Source organism: Andrographis paniculata, unplaced genomic scaffold (assembly GCF_009805555.1).
Source record: "Andrographis paniculata isolate CXL003 unplaced genomic scaffold, ASM980555v1 Contig60END, whole genome shotgun sequence".
Lineage (NCBI taxonomy): Eukaryota > Viridiplantae > Streptophyta > Magnoliopsida > Lamiales > Acanthaceae > Andrographis > Andrographis paniculata.
Genome location: NW_026137596.1, coordinates 228,846 through 253,527, shown reverse-complemented (window position 1 = coordinate 253,527; position 24,682 = coordinate 228,846). Strand labels below are relative to the sequence as shown.

General features: G+C 37.9%; 6 protein-coding genes across 13 annotated transcripts; 2 read left to right on the top strand and 4 right to left on the bottom strand.

Moving 5' to 3' along the window:
- Positions 1 to 86: 86 nt before the first annotated feature.
- LOC127259572 (probable WRKY transcription factor 21) lies at positions 87 to 7,453 on the bottom strand. 7 transcript variants are annotated; one of them, XM_051286967.1, is made up of 7 exons: positions 7,315 to 7,453; positions 4,694 to 4,803; positions 4,066 to 4,225; positions 3,917 to 3,980; positions 2,465 to 3,811; positions 2,238 to 2,363; positions 87 to 1,986 (listed from the first exon to the last, which is right to left on the bottom strand). In XM_051286967.1, the coding sequence occupies exons 5-7, from the start codon at positions 3,238 to 3,240 to the stop codon at positions 1,839 to 1,841; spliced, it is 1,050 nt and encodes a 349-aa protein (XP_051142924.1). In that variant the 5' UTR covers positions 3,241 to 3,811; positions 3,917 to 3,980; positions 4,066 to 4,225; positions 4,694 to 4,803; positions 7,315 to 7,453; the 3' UTR covers positions 87 to 1,838. The 7 variants fall into 7 exon arrangements, with proteins under 7 accessions (XP_051142924.1, XP_051142920.1, XP_051142922.1 ...); XM_051286963.1 differs by having other exon boundaries at positions 3,925 to 3,980; XM_051286965.1 differs by having other exon boundaries at positions 3,925 to 4,287.
- A 29-nt stretch (positions 7,454 to 7,482) lies between these two features.
- Positions 7,483 to 8,019, top strand: LOC127259576 (PRA1 family protein E-like). The gene has a single exon (XM_051286974.1). The coding sequence runs from the start codon at positions 7,483 to 7,485 to the stop codon at positions 8,017 to 8,019; it is 537 nt and encodes a 178-aa protein (XP_051142931.1).
- Positions 8,020 to 8,338: 319 nt separating this feature from the next.
- On the bottom strand, positions 8,339 to 10,614 carry LOC127259570 (U3 small nucleolar RNA-associated protein 18 homolog). Its single transcript, XM_051286961.1, has 2 exons — positions 10,482 to 10,614; positions 8,339 to 10,092 (listed from the first exon to the last, which is right to left on the bottom strand). Exon 2 carries the CDS (start codon positions 10,079 to 10,081, stop codon positions 8,417 to 8,419), a length of 1,665 nt encoding a protein of 554 aa, XP_051142918.1. The 5' UTR covers positions 10,082 to 10,092; positions 10,482 to 10,614; the 3' UTR covers positions 8,339 to 8,416.
- Positions 10,615 to 11,039: 425 nt separating this feature from the next.
- On the bottom strand, positions 11,040 to 13,083 carry LOC127259574 (auxin-responsive protein IAA14-like). The gene is made up of 4 exons (XM_051286973.1): positions 12,655 to 13,083; positions 12,315 to 12,541; positions 11,973 to 12,162; positions 11,040 to 11,334 (listed from the first exon to the last, which is right to left on the bottom strand). The coding sequence occupies exons 1-4, from the start codon at positions 12,897 to 12,899 to the stop codon at positions 11,295 to 11,297; spliced, it is 702 nt and encodes a 233-aa protein (XP_051142930.1). The 5' UTR covers positions 12,900 to 13,083; the 3' UTR covers positions 11,040 to 11,294.
- A 2,889-nt stretch (positions 13,084 to 15,972) lies between these two features.
- Positions 15,973 to 19,137, bottom strand: LOC127259573 (transcription factor UNE12-like). Of its 2 annotated transcripts, none has more exons than XM_051286971.1 (6): positions 18,572 to 19,137; positions 18,019 to 18,156; positions 17,814 to 17,879; positions 16,992 to 17,057; positions 16,429 to 16,506; positions 15,973 to 16,354 (listed from the first exon to the last, which is right to left on the bottom strand). In XM_051286971.1, the coding sequence occupies exons 1-6, from the start codon at positions 18,914 to 18,916 to the stop codon at positions 16,109 to 16,111; spliced, it is 939 nt and encodes a 312-aa protein (XP_051142928.1). In that variant the 5' UTR covers positions 18,917 to 19,137; the 3' UTR covers positions 15,973 to 16,108. The 2 variants fall into 2 exon arrangements, with proteins under 2 accessions (XP_051142928.1, XP_051142929.1); XM_051286972.1 differs by having other exon boundaries at positions 18,019 to 18,138.
- A 2,095-nt stretch (positions 19,138 to 21,232) lies between these two features.
- Positions 21,233 to 24,528, top strand: LOC127259864 (tryptophan synthase alpha chain). The gene is made up of 9 exons (XM_051287475.1): positions 21,233 to 21,482; positions 21,868 to 22,014; positions 22,148 to 22,213; positions 22,534 to 22,642; positions 22,824 to 22,900; positions 23,352 to 23,429; positions 23,597 to 23,674; positions 23,849 to 23,908; positions 24,224 to 24,528. Exons 1-9 carry the CDS (start codon positions 21,294 to 21,296, stop codon positions 24,359 to 24,361), a joined length of 942 nt encoding a protein of 313 aa, XP_051143432.1. The 5' UTR covers positions 21,233 to 21,293; the 3' UTR covers positions 24,362 to 24,528.
- The last annotated feature ends 154 nt before the right edge of the window (positions 24,529 to 24,682 follow it).

Here is a 24,682-nt window from a genome sequence, read left to right as displayed (position 1 = left end):
AGCTTATTTTGGATGAAAATAAATATTCTATTAAAAATAATAATTTTTGTTATAAATAAATATTAAATAAAAGATAATAATTAATATTTGGACTTTATCAAAATTACCTTATCATCATCAAATTCACAATCTAAGCATTTCCAAATTTCAAATATTCCTCAAAACATATATATAAACGGAGCCGACCATCTATATGCTTATTTAGGCAATACTCTTAAAAGACTGGATCAAACTACTACAAAGTTTTACTACTCTATTTTAGGCTATTATTTATTTGACTAGGTGGTTTAAAATTTCAAAGTTTCGGGTACAGCGTTGAAAATAACTAAGTTAAGCACCAAGTATTGGAAGATAATGAGTGCAGTGCAATGAAAGAGACAGATATCAGATTGTGGGATGTTACCAAACGCACCAGAATCCTCTCATAGAATAATAATATAATTGGGTGCTGAAACTATCCATTTATGAATTGCCACATTGGATGTGCTGTAATATTGAAGGTTGAAATGAAAACGATAACGATAAATAAATAAAACAGTAATCATTAATCTAATTAATTAACCAACCATTAATAGTAAACAAAATTAGCATATCTTTAACAGCGATCTACTTAGTATTGTTAAATATCAAGTATCATTGATATTAAGCGTCTATTAAAACCTTGTTAAAAATAAAAATAAAAAATAACAAACTGGCTGAGAATAGAATGTGTTATTAGTGAATCATGCAGCTTTGTATACAGCAATAATTGACATATAACCCCAAAACAATCAATAAAATTATCATATCATACTAAATATTCAAAAAATATATACGCAACAATCTCCTTTGAAAAGCTAGTAATTACAAATCCATACACACCCTATTGGTATAATCAACTAAGGCATGCAGGTGGTAATGAAATTTGATTTTGTCAGAGTAAGCAGTAATTAAGACGCAAACATAGCCGCCAAAGTATTGCATCATACGTGTCATCCACTGATATAAATAACAAAGCATCACCAACACTGGTAAGTGTCAGTTTTTTAGCACCAATATAACATTATAATGGATGATGATGACGACGATGAAGATCTCCATCTCTCTCACTCGCTCAATCACTCATTGCCTTTGTACAATATATAATAATCATTAGCTGTTGTACTCATTCTTTACAATGACACTTGTTTATGCAGATTTCTAGATATCGAGAGCCAACCCTTTTTTTCTTATTTATTTTGGACAAAAATGGTCATGTTTTTGGCAGAAGGAATCGCATCCACATCAAATTAGAATCAGAACAAAAGAAGGGAGTGAATAGATTCCATGATAATTCATTCACAATGGACATATTGTCCAAACCAGAAAAGGTAATGGGTTTTGCTGTTCTAGAATGAAAAGAAAAGAAAGAAACAAAAAAAGGTTCATCAACAACCATTCCAGCTAATGTTTGTGTACTGCACCATTTATTTTTCTTTAATGGAAAACATACCTTTCAAGGAATGAGTAAAGTGTGAAAATTGAAACCTTCTTCTTAGTCAGTAATGCATAGACGAAGTGAACACAACAGAATAGGGTAGTAACTGAGGCTTCTAATTTTTCTTTCAGAGAGAACTGATGATGGAGCTATTTCCCTTACAAATTACAATCTAGGAAACCACACAACTTAGACTAGCTAGTTTCTTTTCTACCATTGCCTAGAAATGGAGAGTTTCAAAAATATTGAAGATTTGACTTGAATACCATCCCCTCCTCAGGTTAAACAATCAACATATATACACCAGCAGCAATTCAACATATTTCAGAGGAATTTAGGGTGCTGAGTACCTGTAGTTGACATGATCCCGACGCTAAAATATTCATGTGTTGGCTGGTGCTTGTGAAGGCAGCCTTGGGTGATTATGCTCGCCCTCATATGTGACAATAAGCATTGCAGGGTCTTCTAAGCACCTCTCCACATGTTTCCTTGCGGGGCAGCCTCTCATGCTGCTGCATTTGTAGTATCCCCTAGAATTGCAAAACAATCTATCACAAAATTGACCGAGGGACAGACAACAACACCAATCCACCATACTGACATTACTTCTGCTTTATCAAAGGAGAAAATTTATAGCTAAATTTGGATCACTATATCTGGTTCAAATATGAAGAATGGAGCAAGTATTGCAAACAAAGTTTACGGAACCTACGTTGCAATGCTTTTCTAACACTAATTTGGCACTAATTGTCATATTCGCAAGAGGAAATTCAAGTCATACCTGGGATGAGGAGAACCTTTGATAGGTTTCTGACCATACTTCCTCCAGCAGTATTCATCTGGCGGGATATCAGCCACCTTGTTACTAATAGCTGGAACTTTGACAACCCGTTTGATCCTGTGCTTCCTGTTGCGAACCAATTCAAGTAAGTTAAAACGGCATATGAATCAAAAGTAAATAGTACAGTATATAATATAACAAGATTAGTGGAAACAAAGCAATCGCACCTCTTCTTAGCGCAATGACATTTACCACCATTAGTGCCTCCACACTTGGCACTCCCACCCTCTCCTGTTCCAGTGCATCTCCTCTTGTGATGATAAGAGCCCTGATCAGCAGAGCGAGCGGCACCCATTAACCGGAAGGGGTTACTGCTTCCTCCATCCAATTTAGCAACACTCCCATCCATGCTCAAAGAGGAGAGAAAAGACCTAGTGGACGACATGGTTGGAGTGCAGGTGGAGCTGTCAAAATTCAGGCTAATGCTGCTGTTACTCCGACGGTACATAGCTTCAGCCTGCTGCTGAATCTGAATCTGAAGCTGAAGCCTCTGCTGATGTTGTCTCTGGAGAAAATGGTAATTGGGCAGCAGGGTTCTTTGAGGCATGTGAGGATTTTTACCTTCTAAAGAAGAGTTCCCCAATGTGAGAGCAACAGATGCGAGTTCTTGAGGTGGATTGCTCTTGCTCTTGCTCTCGCTCTCAACAGGGTTAATTGGAAGGAGTTGGAGGGGCCGTTCTGGCTGCTGCTCCTGATCAACGATAGGATTTTCCAAGAACATATGTTGGGGCAAAGGGGTGTGAAATTTCTTGTGTGTTTTAACTCTGGCATGCCCACAGCCAGGACTAAGAAGAGAAACAACTCTCTTGAAGCTATGCACAGCTTCTCCTGTTTGCGCTGATAGATTCCTACACTGATGCTGGTTTTGTGGTTGAGATAAGATGCTAATAACTCTATGGCAGCTTTGAACAGCTGCACTATTTGCCTTTGCAATCTCCTCCATTTATCTCAACACCAACACATAAACATATAACAGCTAACCAGAGAAAGGCCTAACAGACCATATTCAAGTACACAGGCACGGGAGGAGAAAAGTTTTTAAAATAGAAATAAATGAAACCTACTGAGTCCAACAAATTTCCAACTATCCCAGGAGACAAAATATACAACTAAAAATAAAGAGCGAGAAAACCTGGAAACCCACCCAACAAAAACTCCTATTTCTGGCAAACTCCAAATGGGACTTCTTTAAGCACGCACAGGACATCATTCAAGCTATAAGAACTCATTGCCTCAGAGCAACCAAGAAGATGCCAGGAACAGGAAAAACAAAAGTGCTGCATCAAAACCGGACTACAGAATACAAGCTTCACAAGAGTGAAGGTTTTAGGGTGAAAAAACTTCAACTTTCTTAGGTGAACGCGACATAAAGAATGATAATGGATTGGGAAGTATGAAGGAGAAGACTTGTGGGTTTTCCTTACGTCCGGCTGGAGACTTGAGACAGGCCAGGAAAATTTTTAACAGAATCGCACTCGTTGAAGCTTTTATAGAGCCACTCCAGAACACTATTCCTGCAATTAATAATTAGAATCATGAAGAATAAGTTGATAAGAGAGGGGGAGGGAGAACTAATGGGGAGTGGGGAGTACAGCAGCACAGCAGGCATTATAATAAACCTGCGCACCAGAAGTGAAACTGCCGTCTCTGTCGCAGATTTCAAAGTGGGGTCCGCTCCTGAACCTGTCAGCAATAATAAAATTGTATGATTCTTGGAAACGCCAGGAGCCCCGCACCGGAATAACAGTTCATGGAGTGGGCTGTGTACCCGATACTAGTCCGGGATTTCAGCTCACAGGACCATCTAGAGTGAAAGAATAATTTTTAATCGATTTTCTATTGCCGCGACGCTTTTGCTTCTTCCAAGGCAAGACTTTCAAGACTTGTATCTTGTCCTTTAGCCAGCAGGAGCATCTTGGCTACAATTCCTGTATTTATATAATCAATAATTGAATAATTTGTTCTTATGTCTTCTGTGACCTGCGCTGCTCTGCACATATTATTAAAACATTTGAAGTGATTGCATTTGTGCACTGGAAACATACAAAAGAATATCGGTCTCATGTCCTTGGAATAAATGAAAATTTGTCTTGTAGGGTTGTGCAGTCAAATGAGTTACTTATAAATGCGCAGTGGGAGTTGGCAGTAGCAGTAGGGCATTAGCCACTAAATACTAATGCCAAGACAAATTTCATTCAGTACGTATTGTGTACAGTGTACAGCTCCCTAAATAGCCTTTCCGTTCCCTCACTAAATAGTCAGTACTGGCAGTAGCAGTTACTTGACTAAGCCTTAAGTGTTGATGGATTAAACTGGTGATTGGTGAATCCAAAATAAAATAAAACCCGAGATAACATCTAGTGAAGTAAAATACAAAGTGATAAAGGGGGACATACCAACTTCTTGATCTATCCTTATCATCTCATAATCCGACTCCGACCAGCATCACCATCATCCAATGAATAGCTCCCCCACCCACTTTGGAGCCACATCAGATCTGCTCCATCTGCAAATATTGGCACTACAGAGTTTTAGTTGACTCTCCCACTCAAAATCTCACCAGAGTGGAGAGAGATAATAACACTAAACGTAAATTAACACGGGTTTGGAATTTTTATTAGAAAGAATTCTTATAGACCACTTGTACAACTTCTTACCGTAATTATATTCGTACAATGTACAACATGATGGTGAAATGACATATAGGCAAGGCAGGATATTTGGGTGATTATATCTATACAATCTATCAGAACCACAAAGTTGCCGGTTTTTTCAAAGTTATTTTTAAAAAACAGCAACTTCGTATTTGGAAGGGCACGTAATTGGACTTCCATTAGCCACACAAAGGACACACACATATGCATATACACGATGTTGCATGCGATTTCTACCTTTATCTAAGCTATAGATGAATTTAGGGGTTCCTTGAAATTCAACTCTTAATGAATTGGCACCATTCATGGTGTGGAACAGGGTGTTGGGGGTCCTGGGACTCCCCCACAACCCTAACAATGACAAAACGATGAGTGATTCCATATGGTCATGAGTTTAATCCTACAATTATCAATCACAAAAAGGGGCAATGGATCACTTTGTGCTTTACTTATTGAGAGCTGGGAAAGGAGGAATTTCACTCTCTTTTGAGGCAGCACATCACCTTTTTGCAGGATAAATAAAAAGCATAAAGAGGCAAATCTGTGCCTTGGGATCTGATAAAGGCATAAAGACATTGCATCGATATCGTAGGCCCTTTTTGAAACTTGTAATGATCTTGCAAAACCCAGTATAATTTAACAATTTTTGCTTACAGTAATTAAACAATCTATTCAGTTCATATCATATATCTGAACAGATAGGGATTTGACTATGCTGAATTCGGGCATGCGGCTAGCTTTTTAAGGTAAAAGTGTGCAAGGATATAATTAGGTGAGAGTGTGTTTCTGCAAGTGAGATATTTTTTTCTACAAAAATAAAAATAAATTTCAAAAAATTTTAAAAAACAACTAAAGATACGACTTTCAGAAGCAGAAAACGCAACTATTCCAAGAAAAAAAAAAAAAAAAAAAGCGACTGTATGTTGAGGGAAACTATAGCTGAAACAATAATAATGCACCAAAGCATGAGCATGCAGAACATTCAACTTGGACTGGCCTTGGCAGGACAGCAGATTATGGAACAAATTGGTTACAGTTCCAGGAAACTAACAGAGACAAATTTGGACATATTACCTTCATACTTCAAGGGAGAAACTGCAAGACAGCAGTGAAGTTATATAAAATTGACAGCAGGGGATGTCAACCACAACAAGTAACTATGGAAGAGCAACAACACGACACAATTGTTAGTAAAAACCTAAGAATATCCTTTCAGAGTTATAAAGGAACATCATTTCTGTGATATACTGCTATAAGAGTATGTCATAGTGAGGAATAAGGAGACATAAAAGACACTTAACAAGATATTCATGTGGAGATTTTTTAAAAGAAAATTTATTATCATCTCCTCTAAAGCTCAAGCTATGAAAATGAATACTTCAAATTCAACGCACATATTCAATAGGTAGGTGATGTTTCTAACAGGAAGCAATTCCTTCAGCTCCACCAGTGACAGTGAGCCATCACAAGACATCTTATTGAACTCTCCATCTTTTTAGGATCCTGTATCAGTTCTGCCTTAAATTGAGATGCTTCTAAACAGCAAATAATCAACGGGTATTGTTTATTGAGCGTAAGGAATTCAGATATGTAGTTGGTGTTCTAAAAGTGCAAAGTCAAGGGCGTTATAAAAGTGGACAATGACACTCGAAGAATAATGGAATTGTAAGAAAAGAAAGTATAATTTAACCAGGTGCCTCTCCGCAATAGGTGGTTTACATATTCAATGACCGACAAAATTAAATTGCAAATGTAACTCTCTTTCAACATAAACCTAACCACATATGTTAGACTGTAGTTCACTCTGACAGGAGATAGTAGATTATCCTCGGTGCCCTAATCTTGAAACCTCCATGGATCTTGTTTCATGGAAGAAGTTATGCAGCAATGCTACTGAAAACATATTGACTATATACTCTTTATTGCCAAAACCTTACAAACTTGTATCACAGAATATAGCTATTGGACTAAGATAGACTCTCACCAAGCTTGGAATAGTGGGCCCATTGCCTCTGGAATTCCATTTGCAATGAAAGTTTTACCCCTATGCAGCTTCGTATGAACAATAAAATCAGCATGGTTCCAATACCATAAAAGTAATCCCCCTCAAATATATAAGAAATATCATGAACTGAAAATAAGAGTGTAGACAAGACACACGACATCGCTTGACAATCTTCATATTCCTACGAAGTTTGAGCCGTATCGAAATCTTCTCATTATGTGTTAATTCGAGTTTTGTGGCCATCAAAATAGTAACTGTAATTCGAATACTTAATCCATTCACTTCACAATTTCGCAATATAATTCACCAAGCATGAACTTCATTACTTCTTTTAATTATTTTGCTAAACTTTGCTTACCTCTGAAGTTCCAAAAGCGAATCAAGCACCGACCAGCGACCGCACACGTACACGACGCTTGAAATCCCCCGTAACGGAAGTTATAAAACCCGTCATCTCTGGCATCCAAAAAATATCGCCTCTTACATCTTGATTCTTTTTTCCCCTTCAATTTTGACTGGAAGAAATATGACGGCCGTTTACAGTCTGCCGTCAACCGTCCGAACAGAAGCCTTCATTCGCGGCAAACCAAGACAATTCGCCACGCGCCGTCCCTGGCGTGAGCTCTTCGGCAGCGGTGCGTCTTATTCCGTACCCTACAGCTACACTGAGTTCCAATCTCGCCTCAATTGCAACCTGAAACACTTCCGCGTCAACTACGCAATGATCGCACTCCTCGTCCTCTTCCTCAGCCTAGTGTATCACCCGATTTCGATGATAGTCTTTATACTAATCTCCGTACTCTGGTTGCTCCTGTACTTCTCCCGCACCGAGCCTATCGTGGTGCTTAACTTCAGCGTGGATGATCGCGTAGTGATGATTGGACTCGGCCTCGTGACCATTGCAATTCTGGCTGTCACGGGAGTTTGGTTAAACGTTTTGGTGTCGGTATTGATTAGTGCAGCAGTCATTGGCCTGCACGCGGCGTTTAGAGTGAGCGAGGATATGTTCCTTGGAGAAGATGAAGCTGCTGATGGGGGATTAGTCTCGGTCGTTGGAGCATAGATTAGATCCTCGTTCAGAATGGAGTATTTTTGTAAATACACACACACACAAATGGATCTCTCGCTATTTATATACGAATTAGACCCAAGCCGTTTTACCCTTACCTATTAAGAATATGGTAAAGACTTTCCATTTCCAACATAATGCTGTTAATTATTTAAATAAATGCCTCAGTATCAATATAATGAGTGTAGTACTAGTACTAGTCTCAATATGGTGGGGATTTCTCTTAAATAATCAATCAACGGATGACATACAAGTCCTGTCTATATATGAACCAAAACAGGAGATACCAAAAAACCCAGACAGAAAACTGATCTATCAGTAAAATTAAACCTCATTCTGGTATCAAATTTAAGTGTGGCCTAACACATACATATAAATGTGTATATATTCACTATGCCTGATGGTAGTGATGCAGCTTATACAACATCACTTTCCCAGCAGCATTGCCCAGCGCCATAAACCCCCCACGGGGGCTGAAATCCACACAGCTCGGATAGTGCAGCGCTTGATTCATAGGAGGCCAATTTGAGAAAACTGTCTGTGACGGGACATGGATCAGTTTCATTGCATTCTTCTTCATCCGAGAAGCTATGGCCAGAATCTGTGCATCTGCATTGAACTTCATGAAATCTACCTTTGTTGTCAAATTCTCGATAGCCTTGAGTGGCTTTCGCTTCCCGCCCAAGAAATCTTCCCGGTTGTAAATGTTTACTACTCCACTATCCGAACCAGCTGCAAGTAAATTCCCAGTAGGAGAAACAGAGAGAGCTGTGCTGTTTATGCAGCCTTCATCAGTCCCTATGTGGAAACAAGTCCTTGTCCGGAGGTCCCAGTGATAAATCCGCCCATCCCCACCAGAGCTGAGCAGTTGTTGCCCGTCGTTGGCGAATGCTACTGCCCGGACAGTTCCATTCATTTTTAGTGTCCCAATGAGTTCCTTTGTCTTGGTCGAAACTAACAGAATATACCCTTCATTTCCAAGAAATGAGATGATACTCGAATCTGGGCTAACTTCAAAAGATTCTATGCTCTTCTCATCCCGTCCTGCAAGGGGGGCGATCTTATCCACCCTTGCATTTACCAAGTCAAAGCTATAAGCAAACTTCCTTCTCCCTGAAATAATTGCATGAGAACCATCAGGTAAGAAAGCAGCCTTCCGGATAGGGCAATCCTCAAGAAAGACATTTTGGATTAGATCATTCTTTTTCCCATCAACTTGAAAGAACCTCAATGTCTTATCCAACCCACCAACAAGGAGCAGCTGCGCATTTTTGTGGAATTGGACAGAATTCACAATACTATCAGATGGTGCCTTCAAATTAACATCCACCAGCCTTGAGTACTCAAGAATTCCTGATGGTAATTTTGCATTCCGTTTTACCACAAGGTCCTCATTTTTCCTTAGAAGACTGCCAGCATCTTCAGGGTCTGCTATAACCTCACCTCCATAGTCAGATTCATCATCTTCAGAATTGTAGTCCCTACGGTGAACACTAGGATGGGCCCAGTCAGTACCACGATTCATCTTCATATGCTGAGCTCTCAAACGAGATACATACGCAGCTCCAGAAATTACACTCTCATCCTCCTCCTTCCTCAGCTTCCGCAACTTACTTACTTTAGCAATATTTACAGTAGTTTTCTCTTCTTCTTCGTCTACCCACACAGGTTTCCTTCCCACCCCTTCCTGCCCCACCTTACCTTCTTCTCCCAGCTCCATGTCCTCCTCATACACAGGCATAACATTATCTGCAGTCCTGTCGGTGAAGAACAAAGCAGAGTTGCCATCCAACTCATCCCTACCTTCTTTTTCACTGTCCCTCCCAAACTCAATGGAAGAATGCAGCGAGCCAAATAGAAGATTCTCAAGCTTCTTTATTTCATTCTGCTGGTCGATTTTCATTGAATTACCAGTTTCCTTCTGCAGTCTTTTCTTCTTTGGATCCTCGATAATACCCAAACCACTCTCATTTTCCTCTCCGACAAGCATCAAGTCATCTTTCTTTGCAGCCCTTTTTTTCTTCTTGACCGCAGCATTTTGAGATATCAAACTCATCTTCAGTTTGCCTGCCGTACCAACCAGGTCAAATAATCAATACTAAATCCCACTAAACAACGACCAAATAAATAAGCCAGAAGTGAATGACAATAGATAAAGAAATAAAAACCAATTACACAAACATAAAACGAATGATACTGGATTTAATTAAAGTAAGTTCCAAAAACCAGGTACTGAAAATGCGGAGGTATGCTAAACAATCAATAGATTTTGATTGCAACGCAGGAAGCTTAATCATAGCATGATGCAGTACATTCTATTTAACCGCCCCCACCCCCCTCCAAAAAAAAAAAAACGAAAATCTTCACCGTCGGAAGTTGTTCCATTCACAGAGAATATATCATATTTTATCAACGAGAATGATTATTGAACGGATCGAATCAACCAAAAGACTTACGAAGTAATCTCGCCGGCGTTGATAGCTTTTCTGGACGGAGTAACGAACGGTAACCGAGAATGGCAGCGAAATCTAGGGTTTATGACTTTCAAATGATAATGCAGGGAGGTGGATATGTAATGGGCTTAGTAGGCTTACAATATTGGGCCTTTATTATTATTATTAGGCTCTTGCAATTAGAAGCCCATTATGAAATAACAATTTGGGTAGTTGGCATTAAAAATAAACAATTAGGCGAAATTGCCGGTATCCGATTTTATTTATAATTACCTTATTTTGTCAGGTATTAAAATTTCTCCATGCACGTACAGCATCCCAAATATCCATCTTTACCTCCCTAGTATTGGATTGATTTTACTTGGCCAGCTTCTAACACATAATCAATTGTTGATATTTCCACCTTACAAACGTTTTTAAAATTTCCTAGAAATTGAAGTTTAGATATTGGTGAGGGTCAAAAATACCAATTTTCATTTGATCAAAATTATTCTTACGATCACCTCACCTGGATATCTTTTATTAAAACAATTCATTAAGTCTTGTTGTAAATTTATAAAATAGGAACATTGAAATCCCCTAGCATGAAATTTACTGGCAAGTAAGTAAAAATTGGTCATTTTAATATTCTAATTTCATATACATATTTATCTTATCTGCCAAAGATTATTACAATAACTTAGTAAATATAAGTAGTCACATACTAGAATACAAGGAAGCATGTGATGCAAATTACAACAAATACCATTTTCATCAGTATTTGTCGAGAAAATCATTTTACTCCACATGAGTGAGCTTGAATTTTTGGTTTCTCATTTAGCTCGGCCTGCTGTTGATTTCTCCAGGGCTCTTGGTCCTGAAAAATACAAGAACAAAAATCAAGAACTCCTTCAGTTCAGCACATTGATTGAAATCTCGATGATTTTTGAAGGCTCCCACGACACAACATAACACCACTCCCATGTCTGTGTGTTAACCTTTCGAATCAATTAATCTGGGAGTCAGGCAGGCTAACTCTAAGTCTAAGGGGAGCCCCAGAGAACAACACTGGGAATTTTAAACCAAACTAGACACTGAATGTACACTGAACTGTCAAGTAAACACATCAGAGGAATGGACTATCAAGTTAATAAACCAATATTGTATTGCTAGCTAGCTAGCTAGCTAGCTCGCTCAGTGGTTAATAACTATGATGGTACCTACTACAAGATCCAAAATGGAAGCAAGCATGGCATAACTAGTTCACAATTGATCAAGACAAATATCGATGCAAATCCAAGGCAGGGCTAAGATGTAAGCTAGCTCGTTGATATGTGTCTTAACTAGTCCAACCTTCTAATTATTTTGTTGATTGGCTAGTCGTATACTTGCCATGGAAAGCATTTGCAGAGTGAGGTCGCCACCATTAGTCATGTATGCATTAAGAACTCCAACAAGATTTTAAAACATTCAAAAAGCTACAGAAAGAGAGATCTAGCTAGGAGATATACTCACCAAGCAAGCCCTTTAACCTCTGTTCCTTTCATAATGCGCAGGCGTTTGCATGATCTAACAAACATCTCCCAAGGGACATCACCAACCAGCATCCAATCCCCATCCTTGTCTTCATAAGTTGGAACATAATCAGAACTATTCAGAAGGTCCATTACCTTGCTCTCATTCATGAAGTCCATCATGCCTTCACCTTCAGTTCAGTTCAGTGTCATAATTAATCTAATGTCAAGTTAGGTATCTCTCTTTCGTAGACATAACTAATAGACGTGATTTATCAAATCTGTATAAGATCCTGAACCTTCATATATAATTTATCAGCTATACAGAAAATGATATATTTACCCATAGTGAAGGAACTGAACATTTTGCCCAGGGCATCTGACAGCTCTTGATATGTAGTATACATCTTCAAATCAACCTTCCGGAGATACGGTGCGCCGTCCATGCTCACCTTCACAAGAGCCGCGCCGCTGTCTTCCTCGGTACTCTTCTTGACCGGCGGCATGGCTGTATTGGTATTGGTATTTTTCCGGAACGACCGAACCGGAGGCCAACCGACCACCTGCGCCCTACGTACGCGCAATTGATGAAACTCGTCAGTCGTCAATACACGCGCTAGCTAGAACTACAATACAGAGATTGTAGTCGTCAATTGAAGGAATCTATACAGTTTGGAACTTACTTTGCAGGAGGATTTGTCGGACGGCTCGAACAAGGCAATGTATTCTTCTGGAAATCCATTTCCTCCTTGGCAGGGAGGTCGAGTTTCAAATCCACCGCTTCCCGGTACACTCTTTTCCCGGAACAATTAATTCCGTTGCCAAACTTCTCTCCATGGCCGCCAGGCAAACCCAAGCGTAGTTCAGTCTCCTCGAAATCCTCAGTTGCGCTCTTGCCTTGGGGGCTATCTAACCCTAATTCCACCATTTCCGGATGTGATTTATCTATATATATATATCCTCTGGCTCTGCAGTCGCTTCCGGCCGGAGACGACAGCCTCTCTTTCTTTTCTTCTTCTCTCGATCGGGGGCAAAGCAAAGGCAATCAATAATTGGGAAAGGGGAAGCGAAGAGAAGAAAAGGGAAGGAAAAGGGTGGCGGGTTTGAGCTGTTGTCTTTAATGAAGATGATGACACGTGGCCCAACAGCAGCGCTTGATTTGTAATCCTGCTGGAAATGGAGTGTGACGTAGCGCCGGCTATCTGCTGCTTGCCTGCCTACTTTCCATGATTGTTTTGTTTCCATTGTTATTGTTTGGTGTGTTTTCTTTGCCAATTTTCTCATTCTCCAAATTATCGACTAGTTGTATTTTTATTTTTTTTTCCAAAATTTTATTATACACATTTATAACTCTAAATAAGCTTATATTCATTTATTTATAAAACATGGTTTAAGAAGAGACACTGATTCCCTAAACTAATTAACCCGTTTCTCTAAATCAAAAAAATGAAAAAGAAAACTGAGTACTAAAACATTATAAGAAATCCACAAAATATCATACTCTTTTAGTCCTATTTACCATGAGAGATATATAAAGCTAAAATAAATATAATCAGTAAATAATTAAGAGTATTTAATAAAAATAATAATTTTATAATATAAATAATTATGAGTAAAAATTAAAATAATCGATAATTTATCATTTAATTAAAAGTAAAAAAAAGTTATAGAATAAAAAATTTAAAATAATATATAAGATGTGTAATTATTTTTTAAAAAATAAAATGGCATAAGATTTAAGACTGAAAGAAACTACGATGTAGACTCGGTAGCATGATAGTAGCCGGGAATGGGTGTGTGATGGTATTGGATGATCTGGACCGTGCATTTACAAACTACAGCTGCCCCTGCCCCTGCCCCTGTCCAAGTCCAAGCTCTCTCCGTCTCTCTTTCTCTCTCCGTCTCTCTCTCTCTACCCTATTTCCATTTTCCACCGAATTCGAGTTGACTTGGTTTCGCTTTATGCAGGCAGACATAAATAAAAAAAATAAAATAAACCCCTGCCCACTCAGTCCTTGTCATGAATGGGCCACGCGCACGGCACACATGCCACCTCAGCGTGGAATGGGCCATGTCATGGATGAAATGAAATTCACGCACGGTACCCTACCCTACCCTACCTACGCTATTAGGCTATTACTCAGTACTCACTCACTCACTCATTCACTCCATCTCAAATTCAATGGGGGATTCAAAATCCGAAGGAATCAATCTTCACCTTACATGATGATGCGACATCAACAAACACGAACGAATATAATGGGCGCTGAACTGAAACGCATGGACCTCGCTTTTAGAATATCTCTACTCGATTGATCGGACTTAACAGCCTATATATACAAAACTTAATTACACAAACACGGGGAAATCAGCCTCGATCGATCTCGCGGTTGATCAGAGGGGACGGACATTCATACGCTGCTCGCAATCGATTCCGAGAAGATATATATGTATGAACAAGGGCGGGTGGATTAATGCTTGAGAAGGAAGATGACCTAAACTGAAGGCTACAGAGCTGATGAAATTAGGTTTACCTGGAACTGGAAGAAACGAATCCGACGCGATGATGACCAACAATTTGAATTCGATCGTCTCCCTCCCCTCCCGCGAAGAAAAACAAGCTAAGTGATCTTCTCCGATGGAAAAGGCTACTCAATCTATAGAAAGCGTGCAAGCGGATCGGAGTGAAATTAATTAATGAATGATTGTGTTTATATTTGTATTCGTTGGCGATTATACATATATAGATGATTGAGTGTGGTGTGGCCGGAACGGGTGAGGGTGAGGGTGAGGGTGAGAGCACATGGTAAAAATATGGTGCACCAGAAGAAAGGTAGCTAATGAATCTGATAGATAGTGAACATGCTCGTTCCATGTGGTCTGTGAAATGTACATAAATATTATATATACATCTCAAAATGTACGTATAACTAGCTTCTCAAGGCATTGGAGAACGACCGACCATGTTCAACTGCACAATCCGTAACTTTTTAGAACACATATCATATGATCGTTCATTAATCAATTTGGGATGGGGTTTTGTTTAACAAGTAGTAGTATTTTATTGTATGGTATCATTTTTTATTTAATAAAATTAGGGAAACTATACGAAGACGACAAGGATGGGGATTTGACGCTACTCTCTACTTCTCGCTCGCAAAAAAGGAAGGGTAATCAATTAATTACTTGTAGCTTTATCTTATCTGCAGAGATTTTAGTCCTTCGTCTGTAAATGAGCCAGGACTTGTTCTGGTGAGAGGCCTTTATCTATATCTATGTACATTCAGCTTATTTTCATTGAATTGAGTACTAGTATATAATATACAGACAAAGCTGTGCTAGTATAAAACAATGGGCCTCTCCACTCGAGTGCTACCAACAAAATTTGGGGCGGGGAGGAATGGACTAAAAATCGTACCACCCTTTTCAATTTTCTATTCTATTATAAATACTACTGCTGATGAAGTGATGATGATGACAGCCTTTTATTCTATCCTTCGTTTTTGTGTAGGTATAAATTAATTAATTAATTAATTGACCCTGATATTGCAGCCACACCAAACCAAATGACCTCCAAGTCAGAGTCAACCGGGTGACACAATAATGACACAGGAGGACATATAGAAAGCAGGCAGCAGCTAAATTGCTTTTAAGGAACATCGCACTTTTAATTCAATGCTATAATTGATGAATATTTGACCCTCTAATCCTGCTTTTAGCCCAAGTAAAACATTATCTACCCTTCTTACCTATCCATCTCCATTTTCCACTGAAAACAACGACGCTACAATGATTGCAAACTCTATAATTTATATAAGCATTCATGATTCAAAATATTCATCCCCATCAAGGGCCCCAAAATCCACTACAACCCGCACTAATAAAGTGCCCTTTATCAGTAATCACCCACCACCACCATCACCCCAAAATATGTCCCACCATTTGGCACAAAAAAGCAAGGTATGTCAAATATAGTTTTGAACTTCCCCCCCCCCCCCCCCCCCCCCCCCCCCCCTTCACTACTTTAGTCTAGCAAAGGGACACACCCTCTTTGATAAATTAAGGCGGAACAAAGGTATCTGACAAAGATTTCAACTCACTCTTGTTTTGGACTGAAGGGGAGGTGGCTGACCTCTGTTAATTTGGAGGGTTTTGATGGGGCTCCGATGACTCGTGTTTCACCGGAACAGATGTATCCGGCGGCTGACTGAGGTAGATGGCCGAGGCAAGGGAAACGGGCATGATGCAGAGGGCCTTCGACTGGAGGAATTGCATTGCAGCTCCCACATTTTCTTCCATGAGTTTTGCCACCTGTCGTTCTGTCCCATCATTTGACCACTTCTCCCATGCTGGTTGAGCTTGTCCGCTGTCATTGCCTTCTTCCTGAATAGCGGACAAGATTGATTAGAATTAATGTAACATTAGGGGAAGATCTTGTGCGCTTAATGTATACATACCTCTACAGATGGTATTGGCATGTCTGTCACAAGTGGCGCCACAGCGCCGGCTCCTCCCAATCTGCTCATGCTCAACACCTGGTGAGGTTGATGGTCAAGGACAAAGATGATAAATTTGAAGGTATAACCCATTACAGTCAAAAGAGAGTTAAGCCAGTGATGTCATAACAAATTCTTTATTCATCAAAGATAAAGCAAAAGTCCACTGATCTTTGGTCTATTCATAAATTAAAGAGGGTAGTTTTTGGCATCCCTGTTTGTACTATCCTGATTGCCCAAAATTCTGGAGAAAACTATTTAATGATAATGAATCCAATCATTATCTGGAATTGCTCAAACCCAAGCGTCACCAGAATATTTTCTTATGTTCAAGGCATCACCCTATACAGCAATCCAGATCCTCTTACGTAGGCAGTCATTTTATATATGTTAGCTTGCAGTGTTCCAAAACTTTTTATGCATACTCAGAATTTAGTAATCTCTTCATTCAATGCTGCCAACCCAAAGATCATAACATATCTGCATGTTATTGAATGTTAACCAAAAGAATTTATATGTTATACCTTCACTTGGAGTCTCAAGAACTTCACATAATCCACAATTTCGTCAAGCATAGCTGCTCTATCTGTCTGCAAAATTATTTTGTTAGAGAATGTGGAGGAATCTTAACTCAAATCATTGATGTTTATGGGCACAATAAAGTAAGCACATAAAAGTCAATAGTGTCATCATTGTTGAATAATATTTATTAGCAAAGAAATGTTTTGTGGTTGTAACAGCCTACTGGCTTATCAGACCAGGCTCCTCTACAAGGATGCGGATCACATAGACCAACTAGACACACCCACAAGTTGCCGATGAAAAATAATAATGCAAAAACTAGAATCATGCAAAGAAAGGATCACGGAACACTCTTTTACAAAAGAACACCAGAACCATGGATCCCATTATTATTCTATATAAATACAGTATGATTTCACAATAATATTGTTCAATTACGGCAATCCACTTTTCATCTCACCAAAGCCTCTGACAGATGTTAGACGAGAAAGAAATATTCACCCACCACAACTTATAGATGCTGAAGGTAAAATAAGAACAGACTAAAATAAACAACCATCAGAATAAATTCTTCAGCAGAATAAAGTCAAGGGAAAGGAAGAGTTAAAGAAATAAAATTCATCGTCAAATTGCTATATGTGTACAGCGAAATACTGATTGCAGCTACAGAATAATAATAAAGACTAAGAGGGCACAAATCCCCTTAAAAGGTTTCCTAGAAAGAAAGCTAAACAACTGGTAGCCCAAAACCTTTATTATCGTCTTCCAAGAAGAGGATTTTCAAGTAGTAAGATGCCGTGATAGACAATAGAGAGTAGGCTGACCTTGTTGACACTTGGAACTAAGTCTTGCAGTGCTCTTATTCTTTCAGCTATTCTTTCTCGGCGCAGCTGTAATATAAAAAGAAAATACCCGACAAGCATATAAGAATTTTCATTATACAGTTGTAGTATCGGAAAATAGAATTATAGGAATTCCACCCCCTTTGAATAGAGAACAAACATTTTTTCTTGTATACAATTATCATACCCTCTCAGCTACGCTATGTGGATCAGTAGCTTGGCCTCGTCTAGCTCGTACTCTTGGGCGAATTGCAGGTGGATGTGGCGCTACAGGAACTGGATTTGCCATTGGCTGCCCCGGAAAGCCCTGAGAGAGTAGAATTGTCTAGAATTCTATAAGGCACCATAAGGACGTAAAAGTATAAAAGAAGCATTCGTTACCTTCTACATATCTATACATTCTATAAAACAGGACCTCCAAAAAGGATTTTTCTTTTTTCCTTTTTTTTTTTTTAACCAAAAAAGAAGAAGAAGAAGAAGAAAGTGAATCAGCTTCCCAATGTCTCAAGCACATTCCCCAGTACAAAAGGATATTCCATACTCAAACCATCGATTATATTATCAGTCTCCTACATGCAACCTTAGTCGCTTATTGAAGTGTTTAGAATCTAATGATAAATTTATCAACTAAATAGATGACATCTCTGTGCACCATATCTGTCCTATTTCACGACGCAAACCCTAATTAACCTGCAGAGCCAACGGCAGCACCATCACACAGAGACTTCACAAACATTTACCTGTTTGATAGAATTAGCGCGAGATTCAACTTCATCGCGGTGGAACCTCTTCCCGCTACCGGAGGCCTCGTTAAATCCTCCCTTCCCTTGTTCCAAGCTCAACCCTAGCGGAAAACCACCGCCCCCGCTTCCAACTCCGTAACCGCCGCCGATGCCAACTCCGAGTCCAACTCCAATCCCCCCGACTCCACCTAAGTGAGCCGAGCCGTCACCCGAACCAAGTTGCAGCATCATTGGCGCTTCGTTCGCGACCATACTAGCATCAGTGCCACCGGCGTAGCCAGGAAACAGTAAAATCTGCTCGAGGAAATCGTCGGATGGAGTTTCGCCTGGATTGTTCGCCATGGAGTGAGAAGCGTAAACCGTCTTCGGATTTTTGAACTAGAATCCACAATTGCATGCACTGAACAGCTTATTGTATACGGTTTTTGAGCGATTTCTATTGGAAAAACAGATTGGCGAAGAAGATTCAGGCGAAGCGGGTTCTTTTCCCAACTCACTGTAGAGAGAGCAGGGAAAGCCAACAAGGGAGAAGGAAAAGGAGAGCGTTAAATTGCGAAAGCGGAGATTCTCTTTAACGACTTATAAAGGCATCCATGTTTGAAAACGCCTCCTCTTTTCAATGAATTTACGTCTCTACCCTTCGTCCCTCGACGTTCTAAACTACAACAGTACTACTGCTATTAAAAGTACTTTTACGTTTATTTTTCGTTTTTCCTTTTAATTAATTTTTTTATAAAAAATATACTCCTAAAAGAATATCCTATTATCACTATTTAGACTAAAACACAAAACATAATACTGAAACAAAGCTAATGTAAACAACTAATCTTTTAACAACATTCTTCTTATTATGAAAAAAAAGAAAAACAAAATTTTTCTTATTAATGTCTTATCGGTAGGATCATTTCAAAGTTATATATATATAAGAAATCTTATTTACCAAATTTAAGTATTCCCACACATGGTGGTGTAGGAGTGGGATCGGTGACCATGACCAATTCCCGCGGTTCCCATGTCATCCTTTATATAATCAAATAAATATAATAATAATAAATTAGTTATTATTTATTAAAATAAAAATAATAAAATCATGCATAAATTTAGAGTACTACAAAAAATAATCTTTTCAGAATTTTGGTGAGAAAGGAATATATAATATATATATCTTTCTAAATCAAACTAAAATATTAGGAAACTATATGTATATGTTTTTCTAAATCAAACCAAAATATTAGGAAACTATAGAGTCAAATTAAAATATTTTATTATATATAGTGAATGAATGTTGAATGAGATTTTTCAATGGAATTAATTTAGTATGATATTCGTATTTAGATTACGAAAGTCTAAAGAAGTTTGTTTGGTTTTAATTTAAATAATATTGTATTATAAAAATAATATTTTTATGTCAATTTAGAAAGTTTAAAATAATAATATTTTTATTAAAAATTGAATTAAAATAATAATAATTTTGATTTAAAATAAAAAGAAAAGACATTTAATTGTAGACTTGGGGTGTGTTTGTTTGGGGGATTGGATTTAATTTTCACTATTCATCTCATTTTTTTTTTCTTTACATTCAAAACATCACATCAACACCTATTTATATCACATCATACAACTATTTAAATTCAAAATTTTTACTATTCAAATCCCAACTCAAGATCCAAACCCCCAAACAAACACATCCTCATAGTCATTCTGGATTTAATATGCATGTACGTCTATAAAAATTTTGTATCATCTGGTTGTCCGGGTGGAGAGAACACGTAGCGACTTGCAAGAGAGAGTCAAAGGGCTCTGACCTACGTGTTGAAGTCAAACAAAGGCAGGTGCAGGCACACTAGTAAAGGATTATTACAGATAAGTTGATTTGGAGGTCAAAGTTGGGTCTTTTGAATTATTAACATGTGTGTGTATGTATCTGTATGCAGCATGCAGGCCTTGTGGTTGTTGGTGTAAGTAAAATATACTATTATGAAAATACTTGCAGTAAGTAGTAGTAATAATAATAATAAAATTACATACAAGATAAAGATGATACCTATCCATACACTAATGATGCCCGCTCTTACTTTCCTCGTAGATTTATTACTACTTTTATTTCAGGCATAAGTTATTTTTGTTGATTTCTTCAATCAGATGCTAACACATACTATACAACATCAAATAATATGTAGAGTGTGACAACATTTTTTTATAAAAAATTATGTCCCTAATAAAAAAATAATAATAATAATATTTTATATCAAATATTAATTTTTTATAAAAACATAAAAAATATATATCTTAATATATAAATATATACATATATATTGAGAATTAGAAAAATTATTTGGGTGAATAAAGTTGAAATATATTTCTATTGCATGTTTCTCTTGACTATTTTTATTGAGCATTTAAGATTAAGATATTTTATATATATATATATATTATATATTTTCTATAAATTATATTTCTTCAATATTGATAAAAAAAAAAAAAAAAACTTAATTATTTTTAATTATAATAAAATTACAGGTGAATAAAATAATGGTAAATTATAAAAACTTTATTTAGCAATTATTTCTCTGTAATAATGACGTATATAATGTCTCTAAATATTTATATTTATAGTAAGTGTTCAAATTATGCATATCTGACAAGCTTTCTTATTTTGCTTACTGTAAAAAAATTTTAAAAATTGGAGCAGTTTCAGTAAGGGCTTGTGCGTACGGTAATGGCTGCAGCTCTGAAGGCGACTTGCTTTCTTCAGCGAAAGACCGATTCCAGTTGCTCAGGACGACGTTTATCCTTCGCCTTTCCTACGAGCAAATCGTTTAAGTATAAGCCTCCGATGGCCGCACTTACCACTTCCCCGACTCTTTCCATCTCCGAAACTTTCACCAAATTGAAGCAGCGCGGCGAGGTGAGCATTTCACTTTGTTTCTGATTTGTAATGTTAGCCTTTTTGGCTACGGTTTTAATGTTTGTATTGTTGGGTTTCCATGTTAAATGGTTGCGCTGTGAGTGCTGGAGGCAATCTATCGGATTGTATTCTTCATTGAGTTGAAAGTTTTATGCGGGCGTTTGTTTCAGTTGTTGATTCTCTGTTAGCTTACAATCGGGGTTGAAGTAGTTTTTTGTCCCGATGGATTATTTAGGTCTTCGAAAGGCTATTGGTTGTGAAGTGATGACGTTTATGGCGTGATTTATACCCTGATTCGATAATTGAGATGGCATTCGAAATGAAATTGATTTAATATCCTTTATTTCAAGATTAATTTTGATTTATACTCGTGCTTTGGTGATAGGTGGCGCTGATACCATATATAACTGCTGGCGATCCTGACCTATCAATCACAGCTGAAGCACTGAAAATCCTTGATTCATCTGGCTCTGACATCATAGAATTAGGAGTTCCTTACTCGGATCCTCTGGCTGATGGCCCTGTTATCCAGGTATTAATACTGATTGCCAAAGTGTCAATTTTACTTGGAGTAACTTATTTATTTGGGATATTGCATCTTAAGGGTATAATCAGAGCTTCCACTTGTGATTGATGCCATTTATTTTTCATATTTCTCACAACAGGGTGCAGCCACCCGTGCATTGGCCAAAGGAACCACCTTTGAGAAGATCATTGATATGTTGAAGGATGTAAGTCACTAGTTGATGAAGGGGAAAGTCAGATAGAATGGAATTTGAGATAATTTAATTTAGATTTTGAGTGAATACATCATTGACTACTTTTTTATTTTAATTATGCATCTTGTATTCATCAATATGAAACTAGTTTTTTCTTACATTCTAATATTGAACAATTCTGTTATCTTTGCTCGTAGATTTTGTTGGAAAAGAGACATTTGTTTTACATGCATTTTGCTCCTATCATTTGTGTCTACACTGGCTCTCTAGTGTCGGATTTTGAGCCTAATCTTTAAGATATAGTTTCTAAATGTGGGTTTATTTCTCCATAGGTGGTTCCTCAATTATCGTGCCCAATTGCACTATTCACATATTATAACCCAATACTTAAGCGTGGTGTGGAAAAGTTCATGACCACCTTGAAAGATACTGGAGTGCATGGTAATTGTGCTTGCTACTGTACACTTTTTTTTTTCCCTTCGTGAGAAGTGTGATGAAATTAATATCATTTGCATATTCCAGTTACACCAGATTTGAATCTCTCAACTTCCTTTTCTTCTCTTTTGGTTAACTCCTTATAGGTATGATACTGTCTAAACTTCTAAGTACACTTTCACTACAGGAGTAGTTGTTCCGGATGTCCCTCTCGAGGAGACTCAGATATTGAGGAAAGAAGCTTCTAGCAAAAATATAGAACTGGTTGGCTTCACTATAACTTGTTTGAATTTTTTTTCTTGATGCTTAAACTGCTTTATCTTCAGTAGTGTTTCCATGGATTTTGATCCGTAATTATTCTTACTTTTTATCAGTAATTTGTAATATTGCTGCGTTAATCAGGAAGTAAGCAGCCAGACATGTTAAATTACTTCTTATTTATCATGATTCTTTTCTCCATAAAATGCAAAATAAATTCAATTTCAGGTCTAAATTCTTGAAGTTAGTAAATGGTCGTCAGTGATCTTTCTTGCCATTTTCCTTTACAAGGGTGCTGCACATTTCAGTCTTGAGTGACATTTTATGTTCAAAATTTCAAATGTAATACCGTAATTACATTGTGGGCCTTTTTTTTTTTTTTTTTTTTCTTTTTGTCTTGGATGTGTATGCTTTGTTGCTGCTTTATAACTTGATTCGATCTGCCCTTCTATTTCAGGTGCTGCTTACCACTCCCACCACGCCTGCTGAGCGAATGAAAGCCATTGCTGAGGCTTCAGAAGGATTTCTCTACCTTGTAACACACAGACTTTCCTTTTGGAACAATCTAAGTTCAATTTATAAGCTAAACTATACCATATTGTAAAGTTTCACACTGGGTTTACACAAATCATCTAAATACCATATTCATATGCATGCCTGCAATTTATTGCATATTTTTAATTATTCATATCCCATCAATAGGTAAGTTCAGTGGGAGTGACAGGAGCAAGGTCATCTGTTAGCCAGAGGGTGGAATCTCTTCTCCGTGACATCAAAGAGGTTAGTCTAAGAACCCAACCCATTTCCCCCCCAACAGTTATTTCTCCACTGACTGCTGCCAAATTATCCTGTGAAAAGGACAAACACCTATCATTACAAATGTGGCATACTTATATCAATCTGAGATAACCATGACAAAGCCGCTACTGACTATACACCACTATTTCTCTACAGTCGACAAACAAGCCAGTGGCAGTTGGTTTTGGCATATCTAAACCAGAACATGTGAAACAGGTAATAATCCGTACAGCCTGAGCATGATTTTGGCTGATACAAATACAAACTTTTAAACCATGTTGAAGGGCTATCTTGAAAGTATGTTACTTCAGAATATTTGATCATATCATACGAATTAGTATTGTTATGATTCACTATAGTATATCTGTCAGCATTCCTTCAACTTTAGACCACAAAGTTATGCTGAGGTTTATAGTTGCATTCAATTTCCAAATTTACCATGTTGAGTGAGGACACATCTTTGTGGGTGTTATGTTGCCTCGATAGGGATGGATGCTAACCAGCACTTGTTTATTGTGGGTGTTGTTTCAGGTAGCTGAATGGGGAGCTGATGGTGTCATTGTTGGTAGTGCCATTGTGAGGCTATTGGGCGAAGCAAAGTCGCCAGAACAAGGGTTGAAAGAATTGGAGACATTCACTAAAAGCTTAAAAGCTCCGCTGATAAAATAATTGGAATTATTTTGGTTTCGTTTGGTCTGGATTATTGGATTGGCGAAAGTGTTTTCGATTATTTCATGCCCCTAAAGATTTGGAGAGAGGGAAAGACGGAAGATAATGTTTACTTTGAATTTTAGTTTTAAATTTGATGAAAGTCATACAGGAGGTTCATCGATTGATTGCTGCTGTGGAACTTCTTAGTTCCTCTGAGCTCAGATTCCTCCTCTCCTCTCCTCTCCCCACACCAACAAACCAAATCAGAAGTCAGTCATCAGCTATTAAAGTTGGGAATCAGATAAATTTAGAAATCCCATTCATCTCATCAGATAATGT

Excerpts from the sequence above, each read along its gene's own strand:
- LOC127259570 (XM_051286961.1), bottom strand. The coding sequence starts at position 10,081 with ATGAGTTTGATATCTCAAAATGCTGCGGTCAAGAAGAAAAAAAGGGCT.
- LOC127259864 (XM_051287475.1), top strand. The coding sequence starts at position 21,294 with ATGGCTGCAGCTCTGAAGGCGACTTGCTTTCTTCAGCGAAAGACCGAT. Across the intron at positions 22,643-22,823 it reads GAAAGATACTGGAGTGCATG|GAGTAGTTGTTCCGGATGTC; the intron begins GTAATTGTGCTT and ends CTTTCACTACAG. Across the intron at positions 23,430-23,596 it reads CAGAAGGATTTCTCTACCTT|GTAAGTTCAGTGGGAGTGAC; the intron begins GTAACACACAGA and ends TCCCATCAATAG.
- LOC127259574 (XM_051286973.1), bottom strand. The coding sequence starts at position 12,899 with ATGGTGGAATTAGGGTTAGATAGCCCCCAAGGCAAGAGCGCAACTGAG. Across the intron at positions 12,542-12,654 it reads CCGACAAATCCTCCTGCAAA|GGCGCAGGTGGTCGGTTGGC; the intron begins GTAAGTTCCAAA and ends GCGCGTACGTAG. Across the intron at positions 11,335-11,972 it reads GAGGTTAAAGGGCTTGCTTG|GACCAAGAGCCCTGGAGAAA; the intron begins GTGAGTATATCT and ends TGTATTTTTCAG.
- LOC127259572 (XM_051286965.1), bottom strand. The coding sequence starts at position 3,240 with ATGGAGGAGATTGCAAAGGCAAATAGTGCAGCTGTTCAAAGCTGCCAT. Across the intron at positions 2,364-2,464 it reads TGTCATTGCGCTAAGAAGAG|GAAGCACAGGATCAAACGGG; the intron begins GTGCGATTGCTT and ends GGTTCGCAACAG. Across the intron at positions 1,987-2,237 it reads AAAGGTTCTCCTCATCCCAG|GGGATACTACAAATGCAGCA; the intron begins GTATGACTTGAA and ends TTGCAATTCTAG.
- LOC127259576 (XM_051286974.1), top strand. The coding sequence starts at position 7,483 with ATGACGGCCGTTTACAGTCTGCCGTCAACCGTCCGAACAGAAGCCTTC.
- LOC127259573 (XM_051286971.1), bottom strand. The coding sequence starts at position 18,916 with ATGGCGAACAATCCAGGCGAAACTCCATCCGACGATTTCCTCGAGCAG. Across the intron at positions 18,157-18,571 it reads GCGCTAATTCTATCAAACAG|ACAATTCTACTCTCTCAGGG; the intron begins GTAAATGTTTGT and ends ATAGAATTCTAG. Across the intron at positions 16,355-16,428 it reads TGCCAATACCATCTGTAGAG|GAAGAAGGCAATGACAGCGG; the intron begins GTATGTATACAT and ends TCCGCTATTCAG.